We start from the raw sequence: 22,276 nt of genomic DNA, 5'->3' as shown, positions 1-22,276 counted from the left end.
AAAATCGGTTGCCTGTTGTCTCTTGTTGGTTTACGTCCTGTCTCATGCACCTGTACTGTGCCCTGGTCTTATGCATCTGGATGTCCCCAGCGCCCAGCTCTGAACCAGGCACATAAAATATGAAGGAACCCATTGAACGAACTAAGAGTTCCTGGATTGATCCAGGAACTCGCCTTCGACGGGTGCCAAAAGCTGCGGAGCTCCCCGCACCCCTCCCGCCGCCAGAGAAAGGACGGCCGGGCGGCTGCGGTGAGCGCACCGGTGCCCAGCAGGTGGCGCTGCGGCCCGGAGCCCTCCCGGCGGCGCTCCGACACAGGGCGCGGCCACGCAGCCCCTTTCCTTCCGCCCGGGAGGTCCACCGGGCTCGGCTCTGCGCACACCGGACGCTTTGCCCTGGGTTCGTCTCGATCTCGGGTCATGGCCCGCGCACCGGGCCGCCCCGCCACAGCGTGCGGCACGGCGCTCCCCGGTGTTCGGGCCCGCGGCTGGGTGAAGGCCGCCAAGGTGACCCAGAGGCGCCGCCTCGCGGAGGACGCGGGAGGACCTCGGGGTCCTACGCCCGGGAGCCAGCGCGCAGCGCTTTACGTCCACGTGAGTGGGGAGGGGAGGCGGAGGCTCGGGCGCGGAGGGCCGGAGGCGAGGAGGCGCTTGTCGCGCTGCGAGCCCACCTGCCGTCTTTCCCCGCTCCCAGACGAGGTCTGGGACCCTTTCCCCGGCAGGGAAATGTCTTGGTCCGGAGACCTGAAGTCTCTGGTGCTCACCATCTCGTTGACCTTGACCAAGTGATTTTCCTTCGGAACCTCAATTTCCTCCTATTGAAGTGGACTTACTAATCGCCTTGGGGAGTTGCGTGGCTTAGATGCGGTAGCCACTGTTGACTGACCTAGGAATGGGGATGGGGATGTGTGCGACTGAACCCTGGAGGTGGCCAGGGCAGCCCGGGGTCATCTCTCGTCCTGTTCACACGCCCCCTGCCCCCAGTGGCCCTACTGCGAGAAGCGCTGCAGTTACTGCAACTTCAACAAGTACATCCCCCGCGGCGTGGACGAGGCTGCCATGAGACGCTGTCTGGTGACCGAGGCTCAGACGCTGCTGCAACTCAGTGGGGTGCAGCGGTGGGTACTGGGGACTGTAGGCGGGGTCTTGGGAATTATGTGGCCGGTGCATAGGACAGGTGCAGGCATCCCGTAGGGCTCCCCCACGTCTCATCTTCTCCATCCTCTTTCCCTAGAGTGGAGTCTGTGTTCTTTGGTGGGGGTACCCCCAGTCTGGCCAGCCCCCACACTGTGGCAGCTGTCCTGGAGGCAGTGGCCCAGGCAACTCACCTGCCTGCAGACTCTGAAGTCACATTGGAGGCCAACCCCACTTCGGCCCCAAGCTCCAGGCTGGCAGCATTCCGGGCAGCAGGAGTCAACAGGTTGTCCATTGGCCTCCAGGTAACCCATCTCACCCACCTCATCCTAGGGCATCCAGGATGTCTCTCCTGGGTGATCACGTTCATTCATTGGGCAAACATTTATTGAGCTCTTTCTGGGTGCCAGAAACCTGTAGGCACTAAAAAGTGTATGGTGACACTTTTGTAAGTACTTAATTGTCTGTTTCTGTGGTAGAGCACAAGCCCTGTGAGGCAGGGATTGTGTATGCCTTTGTGTTCATCACAATGTTCCAAGCACTATGTGCCTGGCACATAGTAGATGCTTGAAAAAGACTTGTTATATGATTGGAGACCCAGGAGGAGGCCGACAGGTGGTCAGATCACTGCAGCATGATAAAGTCTGCTTATAAAGGGGGGTCTCTACAAAATGCTCTCAGAGTACAGCCTGAAGACCATCTCAGTCTGACAAGATCATAGAAACCTTCCTGAAGGACATGATGTTTGAATGAGGAAGAGGAGTCCACCAGAGATGAGGGTGTGGGAGGAAAAGACACAGGATTTGGAAGAGCTTGCATGTTTTGGGGGACCTGTGAGCCATTCCTTGCGACTGGAGAGGCTGGGGACAAGGCTGCAAGCTAGGGCCCAGAAGTCTTCAGCACCATACTGGGAAGTTTGGGGTTTTGCTTAGTGGTGACAAGGGAGTCACTGAAGGTTTTTAAGTTGGGGGAGAAACATGTTCCTCGCAGGTTGGCCCGTGATATTTCCATAACCAGTATTGTGTCCCTCCTTCAAATACATGTACCATTTACCATAGAGTTTGGGGTCAGGGCTTTGTCCTGATGAGACATATTGAGAGGGACACGCTATTTCTGAGATACTCTGGCCCCAAATGCTTACATATCTTGAACCTAATTGTGAGGAAACACCTAAATTAAGAGACTTTGGTGTGTGTATCGTAAGAACAGGTAACATGAGATCGAAGTATCATCTTAACAGTTTTTTAGTGGACAGTACAGTATTGCTAACTATAAACACAGTGATGTACAGGAGAGCTCTAGGACTTATTAAGAGACATTTTAATTCATTTATTTATTTAGGCCTCGCCATGCAGCTTCCTTCCCTAAGAGGCATTTTTAAAAACAACTAGCCTGGGGACTTCCCTGGTGGTCCAGTGGGTAAGACTCCACACTCCCAGTGCAGGGGTCCCAGGTTCAATCCCTGGTTGGGGAACTAGATCGTGCATGCATGCTGCAACGAAGAGTTCGTCTGCCACAACTAAAGATCCCATGTGCCGCAACTAAGAACCAGTGCAGCCAAAATAAATAAATAATTTAAAAAATAATAATAAAATAGAAAATTAAAACAACTAGCCTGTACTCTTCAAAAATGTCAGTGTCATAAAAGACAAAGGCAGGATGAGGATCTCAGCTAAAGGAAACTAAAGAGACAATGATAGCTGAATGCAATGTGTGACCCCTGATTGGATCCTGGATTGGGGTGGGAAGAGGAAATTACTACAGCAGACATTTAGGGACAGTTGGCCAACTTTGAATAAGACTGTGTCTTAGATAACGGGATTGTATCAGTGTTACATTTCCTGAACTCTATAATTAGATTGTGGTTGTGTAAGAGAATGTCCTTGTTCTTAGGAAATACACATTTAATTATTTAGGGGTACAGTATTTAAGTTTTTTACATTTAAATAACCACATTGCAAGTGCTCACTAGCCTGTGGCCAATGGCTACCGTATTATACTAAAATGTTCTATATCTGCACTGACCAATATAGTAGCCACTGACCACATGCTAGGAAGCACTTAGAATGTGCTTATTTAAATTTAAGTAACTTAAAATTTAAATAGCCACGTGAGGTTAGTATCTACTGTTTTGGACAGTGCAGATACAGAACGTTTCCATCATCGCAGATAGTTCTTTTAGACAGCCCTGGTCTATAACTTACCCTCAAGTGATTCAACATAATAATAATATATGTGTATATTTAGAGAGAGAGACAAAGCAAATGTGGCAAAATGTTAATTGGTGAATCTGGATGAAGGTGTTTGTTGAGCTTTTCTTGCAACTTTTCTATAGGTTCAAAATATTTCAAAATAAAAAGTAAAATCAAAAAAGGATGGTTGGCTTTGGAGTCAGTCCTAAATTCCAGTCTGACTTCACCATTGTATGACTTTGGGCAAGCTGCTTAACATCTCTGAACTTGTTTTGTCATCTGTAAAATGGAGCTAATGTTGGAGGGTTATAAGGATAAATTAGACACTGCCTAGAAATGCTATGCACATAGTGACTCTTCAGTGAATGGTACTCCTGCTACTGGGTTGACCTTCCACCTTCCAGCCCCCTGCCATGTCCTGTGTTTTCCCCTGTATCTGTGTCTGCAGTAAGGTCAGTCAGGTGTTTCTGTCTCCCTCTGAGCTGCAGGTGCTTACACCTGACCCTCTCTCTCCAGTCCCTAGATGACACTGAGCTCCGGCTGCTGGGGAGGACACACTCGGCCAGTGATGCTCTGCAGACGCTGGGGGAGGCCCGGCGCCGCTTCCCGGGGCGTGTTTCTGTGGACCTGATGCTGGGGCTGCCGGCACAGCACGTGGGGCCGTGGCTTGGGCAGCTGCAGAAACTGCTGCGCCACTGTGATGACCATGTGTCCCTCTACCAGCTGTCCCTGGAGCGGGGCACCGCCCTCTTCACCCAGGTGCAGCAGGGCTCCCTTCCTGCCCCTGACCCCGAACTTGCCGCTGAGATGTACCAGGAGGGACGGGCAGTCCTTCGGGAGGCTGGCTTCCGCCAGTATGAGGTCTCCAACTTCGCCCGGAATGTAAGTCCTGTGGCTGAAGGTGGGGCACGGGCAAGCTGAGGCGTGACCAGGCACTTGTGGCTCTCTGGGGAGAAAGGTGCTTCCGAAGCCCGAGGTGGTGGGACAGTCTCACCAGGTGCCCTTACCTGAGCAGAGACAGGCCCACCCGCTTCTCTCCGCACTGACTCTTCCCTCCCTTCCCACAGGGGGCGCTGAGTACCCACAACTGGACTTACTGGCAGTGCGGTCAGTACCTTGGCGTCGGACCTGGTGAGTCCCCTGTGACCCTTAGGTGGGATGACTCAGGAGGGCAGTGTCACGGCTGTGTGCTCTTGGGCCACTTATTAAGCTCTCCAAGCCTCTGTTTCCTCATACGTAAAATGTGGCAAAAAATGCTATCTACTTTGTAGAGCTGTTAAGTATGTATTTTGAGGCACTTGGCATAGTGCCTGGCACTGTGGTTCCTGATCTTTAGTGGGCATCAGAATTATCTGGACTGCTTGTTAAAACCCAACTGGGCCCCAACCAAATTCTAGAACTTCTGGAATTGGACAGGGACTCAGAATTTACATTTCTGGCATCTGAGATGCTGTTGGTCCAGGGGCCACATTTTGAGAACCACTGATTTAACATCTGGCAAGCACACAGTGTTAGCTGCTGTTAAAGTGGGGGTGGTTGTTGATGTTGTCAGGAGCCCATGGGCGATTTATACCCCAGGGGGCTGGGGGCCACACCCGAGAGGCTCGGATCCAGACCCTGGAGCCTGACAACTGGATGAAGGAGGTGATGCTGTTTGGTCACGGCACCCGGAGGCGCATCCCCCTGGGCGAGCTGGCGCTGTGAGCACCCGAGGGCTCTTCCCTCAGGCTTCCCCTCTACCCCAAAAACCACCTACCCGCACACCTTTGTTTCCCACCTTGCCGTGCCCCCTCCCCGCCCCATACTGCGTGATCCCCATAAACCCCCCATACGCACATCCCAGCATAGGGTGTGAAGAATGGGAGAAGCACAAGTCTGCTCTCCAAGACCCCTTATTGGTTTTTCTTTCAGTCTGGAGGAAGTTTTGGCCATGGGACTACGCACAGACGTGGGGATCACTCACCAGGTGAGAGGTCAGAGGTCAAGGGGTCTGGCACGCTGCTTTCTCCTCCTAGGCCTCGCAGAGTCACTCTGTCTCACTCACTTCTACGCGCACACACACACACACACACACACACACACACACACACACACACACACACACCCCTCCCATTCCTCTGGGACTGGCAGCTAGAGGTAGGGCCTTGCTCCAGCAGAGGCCTGACGGGCAGGAGTGATGAACAGCATAGGGCAATGGTGAGAACCCTAGACAAGGGCTGCAGAGAGACCCGGGCTCTGGTCCCCATCTACTGCAACCTTAGGCACACATCCTTTCACCTCTGAATTTCAACTTTCTCAGTCATCTAAGGGAATAGACTAGATTAAGAGTTTTCAAATATTCTTAAAGCAGCGCTAAAAGCTCAGATAGGAAGTGCAGTAGATAAAGATCAGTCAAGCTCAGAACTGCTCTGGATGAAGTCAGAGCCATAGAGCTCTGGCCGGGGCTGACCGTACTCTGACCAGAGCAGGGAGAGGGGAGGAGCAAAGGGAGACCTGGCTTGGCTGGGAGCTGGGTTTGGCCTGAACATGGAATAGGACTGAAGGTGCCCACCTCCCTGCTGGTCCATTGGCCTGGTCCTGGTGTGCGTGACAGTCAGTTTCTGAGATCCCTGTGTTGGATTGGACCCACCCCTCATCCCTCACTGCACCCCCAGACAGGTGGCCTAGAATAGCCCCGCCAGCTCCCCACCTTGTGGTCCCTGCATCTCTGCCCCTTCTGGTCTCTCCAGCACTGGCAGCAGTTTGAGCCCCAGCTGACCTTGTGGGACCTGTTTGTAGCCAACAAGGAGGTGCAGGAGCTGCTGGAACAGGGCCTCTTGCTGCTGGATCGCAGGTGTGTTGAGTGGGGGGAGGTGAGGAAGATGGACAAGGAGGGGCCTTTGGGTGCCAGGGCCTTGGCACTGGTGGAGGGTGATGATTGAAACTGGTAAGAGGGCACAGTCACAGCCAGGCCTCTTTGTTTTTCCAGGGGTCTTCGGTGTTCCTGGGAGGGGCTGGCTGTGCTGGACTCCATGTTGCCGACCCTTCTATCTCGGCTCCAGGAGGCCTGGCAACAGAGAACTCCCTCCCCTGTGCCAGGAGGATAAGCACGTGTTCCTGTGTCTCAGTGACACTGCCATCTCCACTGGCAGGTGCTGTCCCGGCTCTGGTCACTGCCCAGCCCTGGCATCCCCAGGGGAATGGCTACAGTGAGGCAGATGGGAGGACATTTCTGGTCTGGGAACTGGCATCAAGTGTACCCACCACTGCCAGAGAAGGAGTAAGGGTTTCTGTGGGTGCCTCTCATCAGTAGACTCTAAACAAATCCTGGCTGGCAAGAGATGCTGAGAAATAGAGCTCTCAGGCTTCCTGCTCCTACAGTACAGGACAGGACATGTATGTCCAGCACAGCAGCCTGCTGGACTCTGAGAACAGTGGGAAAGATCAGAGCAAGCCTTGCCTCTTCTCTTTCGGCAGCCAGGATATGTTTGGGCGTCAGGAGCCTCACAGTACTTCCAGAGTGCCCCCCAGTCCCCTCCCCACTGCAGCCTTTTCCCTTGAGAGAGTGAAGGTGGGGGGATCTAAGAGGGAAAGGAGAGGGGAGAATTCAGGAAAGATCAGAGCCTGGTAATTCTCCCCTGGCCTTAATAAACCCATCTGGAGCCTGCCTTGGCTGTGGTCTTATCCTTTGTCTGGGCTTTTTCCTGGAGTGTGGGATCCTGATTTGGGGGCTTGAGCCTTAGTCTAGGGCTGAGATTCCTTCCTGACAGTCATTTGCCCAGTGATCTTAGCATTCATCAATGATCCTTGCCTAAATCAATGATTAGATTGGGGGTTGCAAAATGTTAATTTCTGACTCTGTCATTCCATCTATGTTCATTAACTGGCATGCATCCATTAAAAAAAGAGCTTTTAGGGCTTCCCTGGTGGCGCAGTGGTTGAGAGTCCGCCTGCTGATGCAGGGGACACGGGTTCGTGCCCCGGTCCGGGAGGATCCCACATGCCACGGAGCGGCTGGGCCCGTGAGCCATGGCCGCTGAGCCTGCGCGTCCGGAGCCTGTGCTCCGCAACGGGAGAGGCCACAACAGTGAGAGGCCCGCGTACCGCAGAAAAAAAAAAAAAAAAGAGCTTCCCCTTTTTTTTAAGGACTGATACCCTTAACCTATAAATTCTATGCAGGGTTTTGGGGGCGGTGGGGAGGGAGGCATTTTCCTGTGAAGAGGCTCCATAACTTATCAAAGGGTGCCCTGATGTCAAAGGTAATTTAGTACCCTTGCAAATCAGGGCATGCTAAGCTCAGTCTCTAGCTGGGTGACTAAGGATAGGGTTCCCCCCACCCCTCAGAGGTGAGCACGTGCGTTTCCCATGTGCCTGGTGGGTGTGAATATCAGTCCTTCTTTGACCTGTGGTAACATGGTAAGTGTTAACTCCCTCTCCTTTATTTATGAAATATTCAGCAAGCACTAATAGTGTGCCAGGCTCTGAGCGGCATGCAGAGAGGAATAAGACCTGTCCCAGCCCTCGAGGAACTCGGCCACCATGTTGATAGATGTGTGAAGAGATAAACTCCAGGGTTATCAGTGAAGGTGTGTAGATGGGCTGTGGAAGCCTGCAGTGCATTTGGTTCTGAGGGGCTGGGAGCAGGAAAGGGGAAATGCTTTTTTCTTACTACCTCCTTTGGCCCCGGCGCAGCTTGCAGGGTGACCTGTGCTGCCTGGGGAGCCTCTTCTTGAGCCTTCCCCTGATCTTGATATTCAAGATGTGAGCACGGGGCCAGAGCAGGTGCGCCATCAGATAACCTGGGCCCACTCAGGTTTCTCCCAGCTGTCAAGGCTCGTGCCACCTGAGATGCCTGGGCCCTCCCTGCTGGGGCACCACACGAGGCCTGTGCAGAGGGGCTGGATGGGAGCCGGGTGGGGATGGCATAGGTCACCTTCTGTGACTCAGCCTCCCACCCTCACCAGGTGAATCAGAGTCCCTGGAAGGTGGAGCCCAGGAATCTAGTTTTTAAATGTTTCCTAAGTGGCTCTAGTGACCAGGCCGGTTTGAGAAGCCCCGTCATCTTCCATCCTGAGAGGCCGGGATCAGGAGAAAAAAGGGGAACAAGGCTAATTCCAACCTGACCAAGTGGAGTGAGGTCCTTCCCTCTGCGTTCAGACCTTCCTGGGCTCATCCATCAAAGGGGTTCTCCTCCTCCGTATGGAGACTTCTGTTGTCATCTTTTCACCTGTCCTGTTGAAAAGCATACGGACGCAAATAAGAGCGGTGAACAAGCTACTCTGATGATGAGGTGATGAGAGGACTTGGGGAAATGTAATGTATGTGAGTGTGTGGTTACAGCTTGAAGGCCCAGACCTTCCCCACCTAGAGTGCTGACAATTTTAGGGCTGACGACTGAGCAGCGCCCCCCATGCCCAATCAAACAGAGTAAAGTAAGCAGGACAGCTATTTTTATTAATTAATTTATTTATTTTTGCTGGGTTGGGTCTTCGTTTCTGTGCAAGGGCTTTCTCTAGTTGTGGCAAGCGGGGGCCACTCTTCATCGCAGTGTGCGGGCCTCTCACTATCGCGGCCTCTCTTGTTGCGGAGCACAGGCTCCAGACGCGCAGGCTCAGCGGCCATGGCTCACGGGCCCAGGTGCTCCGCGGCATGTGGGATCTTCCCAGACCAGGGCTCGAACCCATGTGCCCTGCACTGGCAGGCAGACTCTCAACCACTGCGCCACCAGGGAAGCCCAGGACAGCTATTTTAATTTGCATTTATGTATGCGGACATTCAAAGAGGCCCTCTAACCTGACTCAAGTCATATAAGTAGTAAGTAAGAGAACTGGCGTAATACTTCTGGACATCTAGAACTTTCTGTCACACTGTTGTTTTATTCTTATCGTGGGTCAGGCTGACTGACCTGTCTCTTAAATTAAGCAAAATCCGGACCTCTGTCTGGTCCCTCTGCCTCAGGCTTGAAGCTGCCATCTCTGCCTGGTGCTTGGTCTCGGTGTCTGTATTTTCCCTCCTGGAGAACCCACATGTCCCATCTCCATGAGACCATCCACTTCCTGGGAAAGAACTGCATTCTGCAAAGAAAGGACTTTAAGTAACAGGATTGCTATAAACTGAATGTTTGTGTTCCCCCCAGAATTCATATGTGGAAACTGCATCCCTAGGGGGATGGTATTCAGAGGTGGGGCCTTTGGGAGGTGATTAGGTCATGAAGATGGAGCCCTCATGAATGGGATTAGTGCGCTTATGAAAGAGACCTCAGAGAACTCCCTGGCCCCATCTCCCGTGTGAGGACACAGAGGGAAGACAGCTACGAACCAGGAATCAGGCCCTCACCAGACACCAAATCTCCTGGCACCTTGATCTTGGACTTCTCAGCCTTCAGAACTGTGAGAAATAAATGTTTGTTGTTTAAGCTACGCAGGCTATCATATTTTTGTTATAGCAGCCTGAATGGACTAAGACAAGGATGAAATAACTTATGTGGTAGCTTGTTTTATTGTCCAAAATGTTTACCCTTATGTATCCCTGCCCTGTTGAACCTGGGAAGGGCTGTAAGACTTGCCCAGCACAGATTGTAAGAGCCAGTGGGTGGTCCACCATCTCCTTCCTCCACCACAGAGACCTGCAGGGTTCAAATAGAGGCTCCTCCGTCCACCTGGGTCCTAGAGTGAAGAAGTTGTTGGGCAGAGGAGCGGCTGACCACTAGAGACAGGAGCGGGAGTGGGACGGCAACACTCACTGCTGTAAGCCAGTAGATTTGGGGTTGTTTGTTACTGCAACAATATAACTGAGACTAAACTGCTTGATCCAGTTTGTAACCCCACCATTCAAAGATTAACTTCTTTTAGATCTTGGTCTGTGTCTTAGCAGGAATTCTTACATACAGATGAGCATCTTTAGATAGATACTCTTACAAAAAGGGGAAAATACACATCTTGCTTTGGAGCCTTCTTATTCTGCCTCAGATGTGGTGGGCATTTTTTCATGTCAAATTTGTATCTACATCCTATTTTTTTAGTGTAGCTTCCTAGTGTACCACTGCATGGTGATCCCGAAATTTAGTTTACCAATTCCTTTTTGATGAAACAGAGGGTTTACTTTTTTATTTTTATAAACGCTGTAATGAACATCTTATGTAAATGTTTTTATTGCACTGGCTTGATCATTTCCTTAGGTTTAGGCTAAATCCCAAGGCATGGGGTTGCTGACTCTGAGGAGACACGCCTCCTTCGTTTGGATACACTGTGCCAAACTGCCCTCCAGGAGGCCTGGCAGTTCATGCCCTTGCCAGCCCGCTGGTCATCAATAGCAAGCATGATCAATTTTTCCAAGTGATTCCATCTGGAGAACACTCTTTTTTTAAAAAATAGATTTATTTATTTATTTATTTTTGGCTGCGTTGGGTCTTCATTGCTGCCCACGGGCTTTCTCTAGTTGCAGCGAGCAGGGTCTGCTCTTCATTGCGAGGCGCGGGCTTCTCATTGCGGTGGCCTCTCTTGTTGCAGAGCACGGGCTCCAGGCGCGCGGACTTCAATAGTTGTGGCACGTGGGCTCAGTAGTTGTGGCTCGTGGGCTCTAAAGCACAGGCTAAGTAGTTGTGGCACACGGGCTTAGTTGCTCCGCGGCATGTGGGATCTTCCCAGACCAGGGCTTGAACCCGTGTCCCCTGCATTGGCAGGCAGATTCTTTTTTTTTTTTTTTTTTTGCGGTACACAGGCCTCTCACTGTTGTGGCCTCTCCCGTTGCGGAGCACAGGCTCCGGACGCGCAGGCTCTGCGGCCATGGCTCACGGGCCCAGCCGCTCCACGGCATGTGGGATCTTCCCGGACCGGGGGACGAACCCGTGTCCCCCGCATCGGCAGGAGGACTCTCAACCACTGTGCCACCGGGGAAGCCCGGCAGGCAGATTCTTAACCACTGCGCCACCAGGGAAGCCCTGGAGAACACTTTTAACCCTCACTTTATTATCAGCTAGCGTACTGACTCCCTAACTCAGGCAACGGTTTTGGTCCACCTGATTACTCTTGAGTCAGAGAACAGAGGGGATGCAGCCTCTGGGGCCACCCAGCTAGAAGATCCAGCTGGGACTGTGCCCATGTGTTCAGATTGCCTCTGAACTCTTCTCATCCAGACCCTGCTTCTGGGAGAATCCATATCTTCTCCCTCCTCTTTTCCTCTTCCTGCTTTCTCTTCTTTTCCATGAGGGGATTTCTAAAGCCAATTTTAAAAATTATACGAAGAACATTATAGAAACATTAGGCAGAATTCTAAGTGAAAAAGGAAAAAAAAATCTACAATTAGTGACCCCAACAAATTCAATTGTTTGTGCTCCCTTCCAGTCCTCCTCCAAATGCATGCAAGACTTTTGCCCAGTTGTGCTCCTGACATATCTAATTTTGCATTCTGCTCCTTTTTCTTCTCAGTCTGTCATAAGCATTTTTCCATGTTGTTACATGGTCATCATCTTTCTCATTTTAATTGTTGCACAATGTTCCAATGGGTGAATAATAGGTATTACCCTAATGTAAGGCACTTAAGTGATTCACCGTTTTTATCTATTATAAATCATGCTGTAGTGCATGTTTTTATGGATATAGGTTCTTCCTTCATTTGAATTATTTCCTCAGGTCAATCCCCAAGAGTGAGATGGTTGGGTCAAAGGGTATAGATGCTTTGATGATTCGTGGTGAGACTTGTTATATTGTTTTCCAAGGGGCTTTTCCTTTTTTTTTTTTTTTTTTAAATTTTCCTGCTCAAAAAATAATAATGCTCTTTTTCAACCATATAGATGAAAGCAAAGCTTCTAGTATCCAGGAATTACCACTACGACATTTGGTCAGCCATCCCTCCAGACATCTCTTGATGCATAGATATACATATCTATGTAGAAATAAAATAATTTTTCACAAAAGGGATCATACTCATGTGCCAGTTTTGCAACCTGTTTTTTTTTTTTTAACTCAAAAACATGTCCTGGGTTTTTCTAATTGGTTCTGCCACCACCAGTGCCTATGTGATAGCATAATGTAGTACGGCAATAGCTGTCAGCCAGGCATGGTGCCAAGCATTTTATCTGCATTAATTCATTTAAGCACCGCAACAACTCAATAAGTTCTCTTATTATCATGCCCACTTTACAGAGAAATTGACTGCCCCAGGTCACATAGATAGGAGGTGATGGGGCTCATACTCAAGCTGAATTCACTGAGGCTCCAAAACAGATGCTTATATAAATAATACATCAATACATTCTTAATGTAAAAAGTAATAATAATAAATGTAAGCAATACCATAGCATAGTCCCCTTTACACTTCCACATAGGTTTGATGTGTGTATCAGTTAAGTTTAGGTTCAACTGCACATGACAGAAACTCAAAGTAACATAAGCTTAAACAAATAAATGTATTTGTCTTCCGCATAAAACAAGTCTAGACAAAGCACTTCAGGGCTAGCGTAGTGGACCCATGGTCATTGGTCATGAAGAACACAGGCTTTGTGCTCAGTATCCTCATTTCATAGCATCCATCCCTAAGATCTCCACATGGTCTAATATAGTCCCTGGAGCTCCAGCCATCATGTCTGCATTCCAGGTAATAAGCATGTTGCTGCTTCCTTACCATTCCTAATAATAGAAGCACTAGGTTAATAAAAAAGGGTGAGACTAGATATTGAGGCAATCAGAAAACAACTTCCCAATCGTTTTCTTTCTTTCTTTTTTTTGTTTTTTGGCCACGCTGTGCAGCTTTCAGGATCTTAGTTCCCCGACCAGGGATCAAACCCGAGCCCCCTTCATTGGGAGTGCGGGGTTGTAACCACTGGACTACCAGGGAAGTCCCCCCAATCTATTCCTATGAATTTACACATATAGGTACATATATAAAAATATAGTTTAAAAAATAATCTAATGTGTTAACGGTACCTTGTTTCAATTTACATTTTAAAGTTTACCAACCAAATGAAATGTTCTCCATTAAATATTTGTTTACTAACTATTGTGTTCTGTGCACATTTAAGCTCTTTGCTCATTTTCATTTAGCCAATTGCTTATTTAGCCTTAATGACTTCCTGATCAAGTTAAATGAATCGTTTACATAGATAAATAATTACAAGTATATTAACTGTCTTATTCACTGCAAGTATTGCTGCCAGTATGCTGTCCTTTTTATCTTTCATAGATTTTTATTTTTTCAGAAGTGAGTTTTCTAGAAATCTCAAATATTTATATTTTGAGTCCATCTTTTGCCCTGTGACTTTTTCTGTCAGTTCCGGGCTTCAGAAATATGGTCAACTTTCAAGTTGGCTTTCTCCTCCCAGGAGAGGCAGTCTATTGTTGACGGCTGTGTCCACCTGGGACCAAATCTCTGCTCTGCTGCTTCCCACCTGTAGGACTTCCCTGACCTGAGACGGGGTTTTCTCGACTGTTTAGTGAAAGGGTTGCACCAGCCCCAGGTTCTCAAACCTGGCTCTGCGTCAGAAGTACCAGAGGTTCCATGAAATGTGCATTCCTGGGCCCCCCTAAGATCTATAGAATCCAAATCTCTGTATCCAGGGATCTGTATTTTTAAACGCTCTCCAGTGAGCCTGATGCTCAGACGTATTTCAGAAACTCTGGACCAGCCAGTGTCAGAGTTGCGTCCTGTGCTGGGCTCCCTGAGTAGTGAACGAGGGACGGCAGCAGCCCTCGGCCACCGTGTCTGTCGAAACCACTTGGCCCCGCCTCTTCCTCTTGGGTCACAGAGATTTCACGTCCAGCCTGAGCAGTAGCCCCTTCTTCCTACTTCCTCGGGGGTTGGGGGTGAGGTTAGGCGGCGTCAGGCTCCTGGGGTGTGGCCTGAGGGGCTGCTACAGCAATGCCTCCATGAGGGGCCAGTATCATTACTAGCTGGTAGCCTTATTTAAGTCACTCACCCTGTGTGTCCATTTCCTCACCTCTGAAAGCAGGTACCATGCCTTCCTCAGGGTTTTTGTAGGGTTGGAGATGATGGATGGATGGATGGATGGAAGAGTGCAGTTCCTGGCACAAAGTGCACTTTTGACAAAGTGGTAGTTATTACTATTAGTGTTTTCATCGTGATTTACAGTTTCCTGGGCATGCTAGCCCTAAGGAAGGAGGTTCCAAGCAAGAATTCCTGGTTCCTGACAAGACAGAAAGAGACCTGTCATTTCTTTGTCATGCTGAAACTTGTCAGTAGGTAGCCTTGGGTTTCTGGAAAATTCCCCCCCTGGCCCAGTGTAGAACTTGCTACCTTTCAGGTGGGTGTGGGCCACAGGACAGCCTCCAGGCAGTGGCGCCCATAGTAGGAGGAATGTCCCTCACTAGGTGACTCCTCAGACCAGTGCTCCTTGCCCTCTCCCAGCAGGTTAGAGTGGAATGGCCCCATTCCTCAGGTGGCTGACCTATGCAGGTGGGGCTGCCCCTACCTGCCTCCAAGACCCTGACACCGGGAGACACTCCCACCAGAGTGCGCCTTTCCTTTGCCCCTACCTCTGGGTTAGGTCTCTCCTGGTGCCCATTGCGCCTCATCCTCTCCAAGACCTTGGGCCTCCTTACCTCCATTCCTGCTGTCCCTGACTCAGCTGGGGGCTTCCCCTTGCCCTTGAACCTGACCAACTTACACAGGCCTCACGTTCTTGGCTGACCTTTCTTATTTTGATTAGGACCGAAGTGAGAGGCCAGATCCCGTCTGAGGCCTTGGCAGCCATGATGGGAGACGAGGTGGGCAGGGCCTTGGCTCACAGAGGCTGCTTTACATCACTGGGGAAGCTGCCACTGTTCCCCGCTGGCCTCAGTATCCCACGCCCCCAACCCTGTACTGACCCTTCAGGTGAATTCATGAACAATAAAAGGTGAGCTATGAAAACTGCCAGGCAGGCTGTCCTAATCTTGAATAAGGTCTGAAGATCCAGGGACAATGTAAGGATCCTACTCCTTAAACTGAGTTTGAGCGCAGGAGCGGCGAATGATTCCCGCCCGGGTCCCGGAGTGTGAGCGCTTGTGTTCAGCCCTGCCGCTTGTTAGCTGCTTAATCCTGAGCAAGGTGCTTCCCCTTGCTGTACCCCCGTGTCCTCAACTGTAAAATGGGGTGCTCCACCTCGCATGGTTGTTGTAAACTTTCAAGAACTCAGGACACATAGCTATAACAACCAGAGAAAATATATAAATTAGATTTCATCAAAATTTAAAAATCTTGTGTGTCAAAGGACACTATCAAGAAAGTGAAAAAAAAGAAAAAAAATGAAAAGAAAACCACAGAATGGGAGAAGATATTTGCAAATTGTATATCTGAAAAGGGTCTAATATCCAGAATATATAAAGATCTCCTACAACTCAACAACCAAAAGAAAAACAACCCAGTTAAAAAATGGACAAAGGATTTGAACAGACATTTCTCTAAAGGAGATATACAAATGGACAAAAAGCACATGAAAAGCTGCTCAACATTATTAGCCATTAAGGAACTGCAAATCAAAATTGCAATGAGATACCAATTCACACCCACTAAGGTAGTTATAATTTTAAAAAAGGAAAATAAGTGTTGCCAAGTACATGGAAAAATTGGAACCCTCACACGCTGCTGGTGGGAATGCAAAATGATGCAGCTGCTGTGGAAGACAGTCTGGCAGTTCCTCCAAGAGTTAAATATAGAATTACTATGTGACCCGACAATCCTACTCCTAGATAAGTACCCAAGAGAGTTAAAAAACATATGTCCACACAAAAACTTATATCCAAATAAATGTTCATAGCAGCATTATTCACAAGAGTCACAATGTGGAAACAACTCAAATGCTCATCAACTGATAAATGGATAAATAAAGCATGGTATATTAATACAGCAAAATATTACAATACAGCAATAAAAAGAGATGAAATACCGATATGTGCTATGTGGATTTAACCTTGAAAACATTATGCTACAGCCACGAAAGGCCACATATTGTATGATTTCCTGTTTGTGAAGTGTCCAGGACAGGCAAATCCATAGAGACAGAAAATAGAGTAGTATTTGCCAGGGGCTGAAGGCAGAAGGGAGTGGGGAGTGACTTGATGGATACAGGTTTCTTTTTGGGGTGATGGAAATGTTCTGGAACGAGACGGAGGTGGTGGCACAACCTTGTGAATATAGTAAAAACCACTGAATTGTACACTTTAAAGGGTAAATTTTATGTTACATAAAGTTTTATGTGAATTATATCTCAATTTTAAAAAACAGAAGTCAGTACGCATAAAGTGCTTAGAAGGCTGCCCAGTCCATGATAAACCCCCAGTAAGGTTAGTTGCCGTTTAAACTCCACAGGTCTTATGGGTTGGTCCACATAGGCAAAAGGAAAAAAGTCCTGAAAGGCATGTTAGAGGTATATTCACATTCTTAATATACATTAAAGCATTTTGGCATGCAGTTTCTTCTTTCACTTTTCATACTCAGTGTTGATTTTATACACTTTATACATATGTACCTATATAATAAATATAAGCATTTATTTGTTGTTTTAAATTTTTATTTCATAATCACTTTATATATTTTTAAGATATGAAATGAATTTTCAAAGCTCAAACTTCTTTTGTTTTTGAAGCCTCAATTGGGTTGTAAATCCAGGCTACTATGTGGCTAAGCTAATCTGCTCAAAGCCAAGCCTGTGATGGAGCAGGGTGCTTATTGACCTTGGGCTTGAAAGGTCTGAGACTGAAGCTTAGCTCTGTTGCTTACAAGCTATGTGACCTGGAACAAGACTAAGGTTGACAGATTTAGCAAATAAAAATACACCCAGTTATATTTGAATTTCAGATAAAACAATGAATAAGTTTTGACTGAGTAAGTTCATAACAATGAAATATTGCATGGAACATAGTTATACTAAAAAACTATTTGTTTTATCTGAAATTCAAATTTAATCGGGCATTTTGTATTTTATCTGGTAACCCTAGATACAACCCTTAACTTCTGTGAAAGGAAAGAGTTTTTGAGTGGAATCATCTTTAATTCTCACAACTCCAGAAGTTAAGGGACCTGGCCCAAGGTCACCCAGCTGGAAAATTTTTGAGCAGGGGTTCTAACTTGGGTGTGTCAAGTTTGGCGTGCTCCACTAAAATGGAGCTCAGGATAAGCGGTACTCTACTTACTGAAAACATGGGAGTCCTGAGCTAACTTGGTAACCACAGAAGCTTTCATTGACTGAGAAGAAATATTGAAAAAGAGTTGGAGTATCAGATTTGAAAGTGTTTATATGACTCTGTCTATATTCATTTCCTACTGTTGCCATAACAAATTACCACAAACTTAGTGGCTTCAAATAACACAAATTTATTATAGTTCTGGAGGTCAGGAGTCTGAAATGGCTAAAATCAGGTGTGAGCAGAGCTGTGTTCCTCTGGGGGCTCTAGGACAGAATCGGTTCCTTGTCTTTTCCAGCTCCTAAAGGCTGCGGCCTTTCTTGGCTCATGGCCGTGTCACTTCGACCTCTGCTTCCATCATCACATCTCCTCTGACTCTGACCCTCCTGCCTCCCTCTTAGAAGGACCCTCGTGATTTCATTGGGACTATCTGGATAATTCACGATAATCTCCCCATCTCAAAATCCTTAATCACATCTGCAAAGTCCTTTTTGCCTTGTAACGTAACAAATTCCCAGCTTCTGGCGATAAGGGTGTGGACATCTTTGGGGAGCCATTATTCTGCTCACTGCACTGTCTAAGAGAGAAATTATCTAGTGGGTTTGAGGGTTGTGGGCCTGAACTAGAACCCCTTTCATCTGTACAGTTTTCAGAGTACTTATACACTTTTTTTTTTTTCTCGCAGTGATCCTGGGAAGTCAATGAAGACAGTGTTGAACCCCTTCTGCAAGGGAGTGGATGAGACTCAGAGGGGGAGGCATAGGGCCTGGGTTGCACAGCTTGAAAGAAACTCGGGCCCAGGGCTTTTAATTCAGCCTCCTCCCGCCTCATCCTCCAGCAGCCCCAGTTCTAGGCCATGGGCCACTAGAACAGTGTCCTCACTGGTGGAATGGGGCAATTCTGCAGGTACCCCCACAATCTAGAGGATGAAGGCCCCAAGGTGAGCCGTTCCCTGGGCCCGGATCCTGTCCCTAGCAAGCAGCTAGAAAGGATGGGGGCTTGGGCAGAGAACCTTCCTTTTGGCGGAGAGCCTCAACCCAGAACCCCAGAACTCGATGTCCACCCATCTCAGACACGTCCTTAACAGCAGCCCAAGCAGATGGTCCCAGGGCCTGCGATGAGACTCCCGCACGAGGAGGGAGCTCTGATTCTTAGGTAAGTCGTGCTGCAAACCTCCCAGGGATGTGTCACTGTGGTTTACGATTTTGCCTTTGAGCGCTGCTGCTCTGGAGGAGCTAGGCTCTCTTCCTGTCCCACAGGTATCGGAAGACAGCTACCATGAGCCCATTGACGTTTCTCTAGGTTTCCCCCATCCCTAGCCTCTACTGATGGCCTGCAGGTACCAGACACCACCCCAGGAACTGGGATACATCCCTGAATCTGCCAGGCAAGGCTGCTGCTCCCTTGGACCTTACGCTTTAGTGGGGCAGAGAGACAGACCATACAGAAATTGGGATAAGGATTCTAAGGAGAGCAAAACAGGATGAGACATTAGAGGGTGAGCGCAGCCCTGTGAGACCAGCACTGTGCCACCCTAAAGAGGAGACGGATGGCCTAGGACGGGGCAACGCTGAGATGCAAACCCACGTTTTACTCTAAAGACCCCTTGCTCCTAACTCCTATTCTATGTGGCCTCCAAAACATTTCCCCTGTGTCCTGCCCCAGAAGGGAGGAAGAGCAATTTGAGCCTGGAGGTGGTGCCCGGGGTCTGAGCATCATTCCTGAAGCTGAAGTCAGTTCATCCTGGGAAGTGTCCAGCTGTGGCCTGACTTCAGGGCCAAGAAGTATGTGAGATTCCTGCTGCATGTTAGCTGAGCAAGTTTCTAGTGAGAAGGGGAGTGGTGTGATGAGTCGTTTAAGGGGGCAGCCAGATTTTAAGGGGAATGAGACAGATGTGGAGAGTGAGCCAGCTGTGTGGGGGGAAGGCCAGATGTAAGGAGGGGGGTGATGCAGATGATAGGGGACACGGACAGGCGTGTATGTGGAGGTAAGACAGAAGCTTTAGGATGGACTAGGAGGCTGGAGACAGACCTGAAGCAGGTGAGCTAGATGCAAGGGTCTTCAGACAGACTTCTGCAGCCTCAGGCTTTGGGAGGGTGGCTGTCCCTGGAAAGGGATGATGCAGCCTGTGAAGAAACACACTTTCTATTTAGGGAGGCTCTTTAGCCTCTGCAAAGAGTAGCTGCCCACAGGCCTGGTACCTGGCTGCGTGGAAATAAACAGAGACGTGAAGCAATAATTGATGTCCTGTCCTCTGTCAAACCAGCCGCCTCATCCTCTCCGGGCTTGAAGAGATTGCTCAGAGCCGCCGTGCTAGGAGGACACTGCAGTGGCTACGTGACACTGTCCCCTGAACTTGTGCTTTATCCCCTCTGGGATTGCCTCCTGCTGTGTCCTCATGTGGAGTGCCTGCCACCCGACCTGCCTGTTGAACTCTTGTCTTTAGCGGCCCACCTCAAATGCTACTCCCCTAAGAAGGCTTGCCTAGCACTTACATCCTGCCTTTCCCAAGTTGTGATTAATCCCTAGCCCATGAGCACATACATTAGAGTTGGAAACCCACTTTCAGATGGCCCAACTCTTTTTCTAAGGCACCCTGAACTCAGCCCATCCCACGCCAGGGCCACGCGAGTGAACGTCAGGGAATCCCTGGAACTGAGTGCAAAACCATATGCAAAACCAAATGTGCAGATGACTGAATAAACAAAAGATGGTATGTACCTATACAATGAAATATTGTCCAACCATAAAAGGGAATGAAGCACTGACATGTGCCACAACACTGATGAGCCTTTACATGATACCTAGTAAAAGTAGTCAGACACAAAAGGCCAAATATTGTACCATTCCATTTATAGGAAATATCCAGAATAGGCAAATCAAAAAAGACAGAAAAGTAAATAAGTGGTTGCCAGGGGCTGAGGGGTGGGGAGGAATGGGGAGTGACTGGATACAGGGCTTCTTTTGGGATGAGGAAAAAGTTCTGGAACTAGAAAATGGTGATGGTTACACGACATCGTGAATGTACTAAGTGCCACTGAATTGTGTTCATTAAAATGGTGAATTTTATGTTACATGTATTTTACCACAATTTTAAAAAAATCAAATGTACATTTCTGGGGAGAAGTTTCCTAGCTTTCTTCAGATTCTCAAAAGGTTAACCAGCTCAGATCTGGTCCAATAACTTCACGATGAGGATGGTGATATGGAGACACAGAAAGGGGAGGCACCTGCCCAAGGTCACTCAGGGGCTGGTGGCAGAGCCCTGCCAGGTTGTGGACCTGCCTGACCACGCCCCCCTCCCCCGCCTCCCTTCTCCCCTTGTCCTTTAACCTGCACCGTACCCTCCCTGAACAGCCCCCAGGCCTCTCTCCCACTCACAGCCAGGCTACCCACAAGCTGTGTAACTTCCCAAAGTTCCAAGACCTTCCAGAAGCTGAGTGCACGGATAAGAGTTTCAGGAGTGTTTGCCTTGTTCGCTAGAGTGTACCCTAAGCTCCTAAGAACAAGAGGAGATGTTTACTTTCCTCCATATCTCAGAGTTCCAGTGGCAGCCATGGATGTGAACTGGTCCTACCTCCCTTCAAGAAAGGACTTGCTGTTCTCCTGCAAGGAGGGCAGTTAGCTGACAACCTCGGAATGAACATTCTTTTCCCAGATGTCCACACTGGGTTGGCCAGGACTTTGTCGGATCTGCAACACAGCCTGAGGCTCTCCCAGCCTGGTCCTGCTTCCTCCCACCCCCCCTTCACAATAAACCTCTTGCATTCCTGTCTCCATCTGTGTCTGCTTCCTAGAGGGCCCAGATGACACAGTCCCCAGCCTGGAGTATCATAAACGTTCAGTAAATGTTCATGAAGTGAACGGAACTGGGGACTCCCTGGAGGGTTGGAGGAGGTTGGTGCCTAGGCCACTGAGAGCAGGAGAGGAGGGGCTGGTCGTGGAGGATGTGTCCATTATAAGAGGAGGGAAGGTCTAGAGGGGCATGGAGAAGGGGCTATGCCCCTGGGAGAGGCCCAGCAGTGGAGAACACATAGGGAGCCCAGGGAGTGAACAGCCCTCCTGGCATCCTCCCTGGCTCCTCCTCTGTCTGGGGTATACTGCAGCAAAGCTCAGAAATGTCCCAGGAGACAGGGTCCAAAGAGCCCTGGTCTTGGACTTGGGAGAACCAGGTTCAAATTGTGCTTCTGGTTAGTCGACTGACTCTATAGCCTCTTCCTTGGTGGAGCTCAGTTTTTCCATCTGTAAAATGGGTACACAGAGCATCTCCCCAACCCTGGCATGATTTTGAGAATTGACTGAGACGTCCCTACAGTTTATGGAGGGTACTATGTTGGGTAGTTTAAATGCATACTCTCAGTTAACCCTTACAGTGGCCCTGTGTGGGAGGCATTATGACCTCCATTTTATGTGAGAAAACTGTAGCTCAGAGAGGTCAAGGGACTGGCCCAAGAACACACAGCTAGGAAACAGGGAAAGCTGACATTGGAATCCAGTTCTGTCCCGCTCTAGAGCCCCTTCATTATTCCACACACAGTTTCTGAGCCACTGCTATGTGCTAAACTTTGAGTTGGGATGGGGACAAAGGACAAGCCAGCCCTGCTCTCACAGCGTTTATATTCTCTCAGAGAGCTTGACAGCAGCCAACCACTTAAACAAACATAATAATTCCAGAATGCGTTAGGACTGGAAAAAAATATACTGGGTGCATTTATAAAGTTGAGATAACAGAGAAGGCTACTTTATTTAAGATTTTTTAATATTTATTTTATTTATTATTATTTATTTTTGGCTGCATTGGGTCTTCGTTGCCAGGCGTGGGCTTTCTCTAGTTGCAGAGAGCGGGGGCTACTCTTC

The 22,276-nt window shown here is 48.9% G+C and overlaps 1 protein-coding gene across 1 annotated transcript; it reads left to right on the top strand.

Moving 5' to 3' along the window:
- Nucleotides 1–295: 295 nt before the first annotated feature.
- Nucleotides 296–7,205, top strand: RSAD1 (radical S-adenosyl methionine domain containing 1). Its single transcript, XM_060081571.1, has 9 exons — nucleotides 296–591; nucleotides 982–1,115; nucleotides 1,232–1,436; nucleotides 3,840–4,205; nucleotides 4,391–4,454; nucleotides 4,876–5,023; nucleotides 5,235–5,289; nucleotides 6,053–6,156; nucleotides 6,292–7,205. The coding sequence occupies exons 1-9, from the start codon at nucleotides 418–420 to the stop codon at nucleotides 6,407–6,409; spliced, it is 1,368 nt and encodes a 455-aa protein (XP_059937554.1). The 5' UTR covers nucleotides 296–417; the 3' UTR covers nucleotides 6,410–7,205.
- Nucleotides 7,206–22,276: the final 15,071 nt, after the last annotated feature.

Source organism: Mesoplodon densirostris, chromosome 18 (assembly GCF_025265405.1).
Source record: "Mesoplodon densirostris isolate mMesDen1 chromosome 18, mMesDen1 primary haplotype, whole genome shotgun sequence".
Lineage (NCBI taxonomy): Eukaryota > Metazoa > Chordata > Mammalia > Artiodactyla > Ziphiidae > Mesoplodon > Mesoplodon densirostris.
This window is presented reverse-complemented; position numbering and strand designations above follow the sequence as displayed.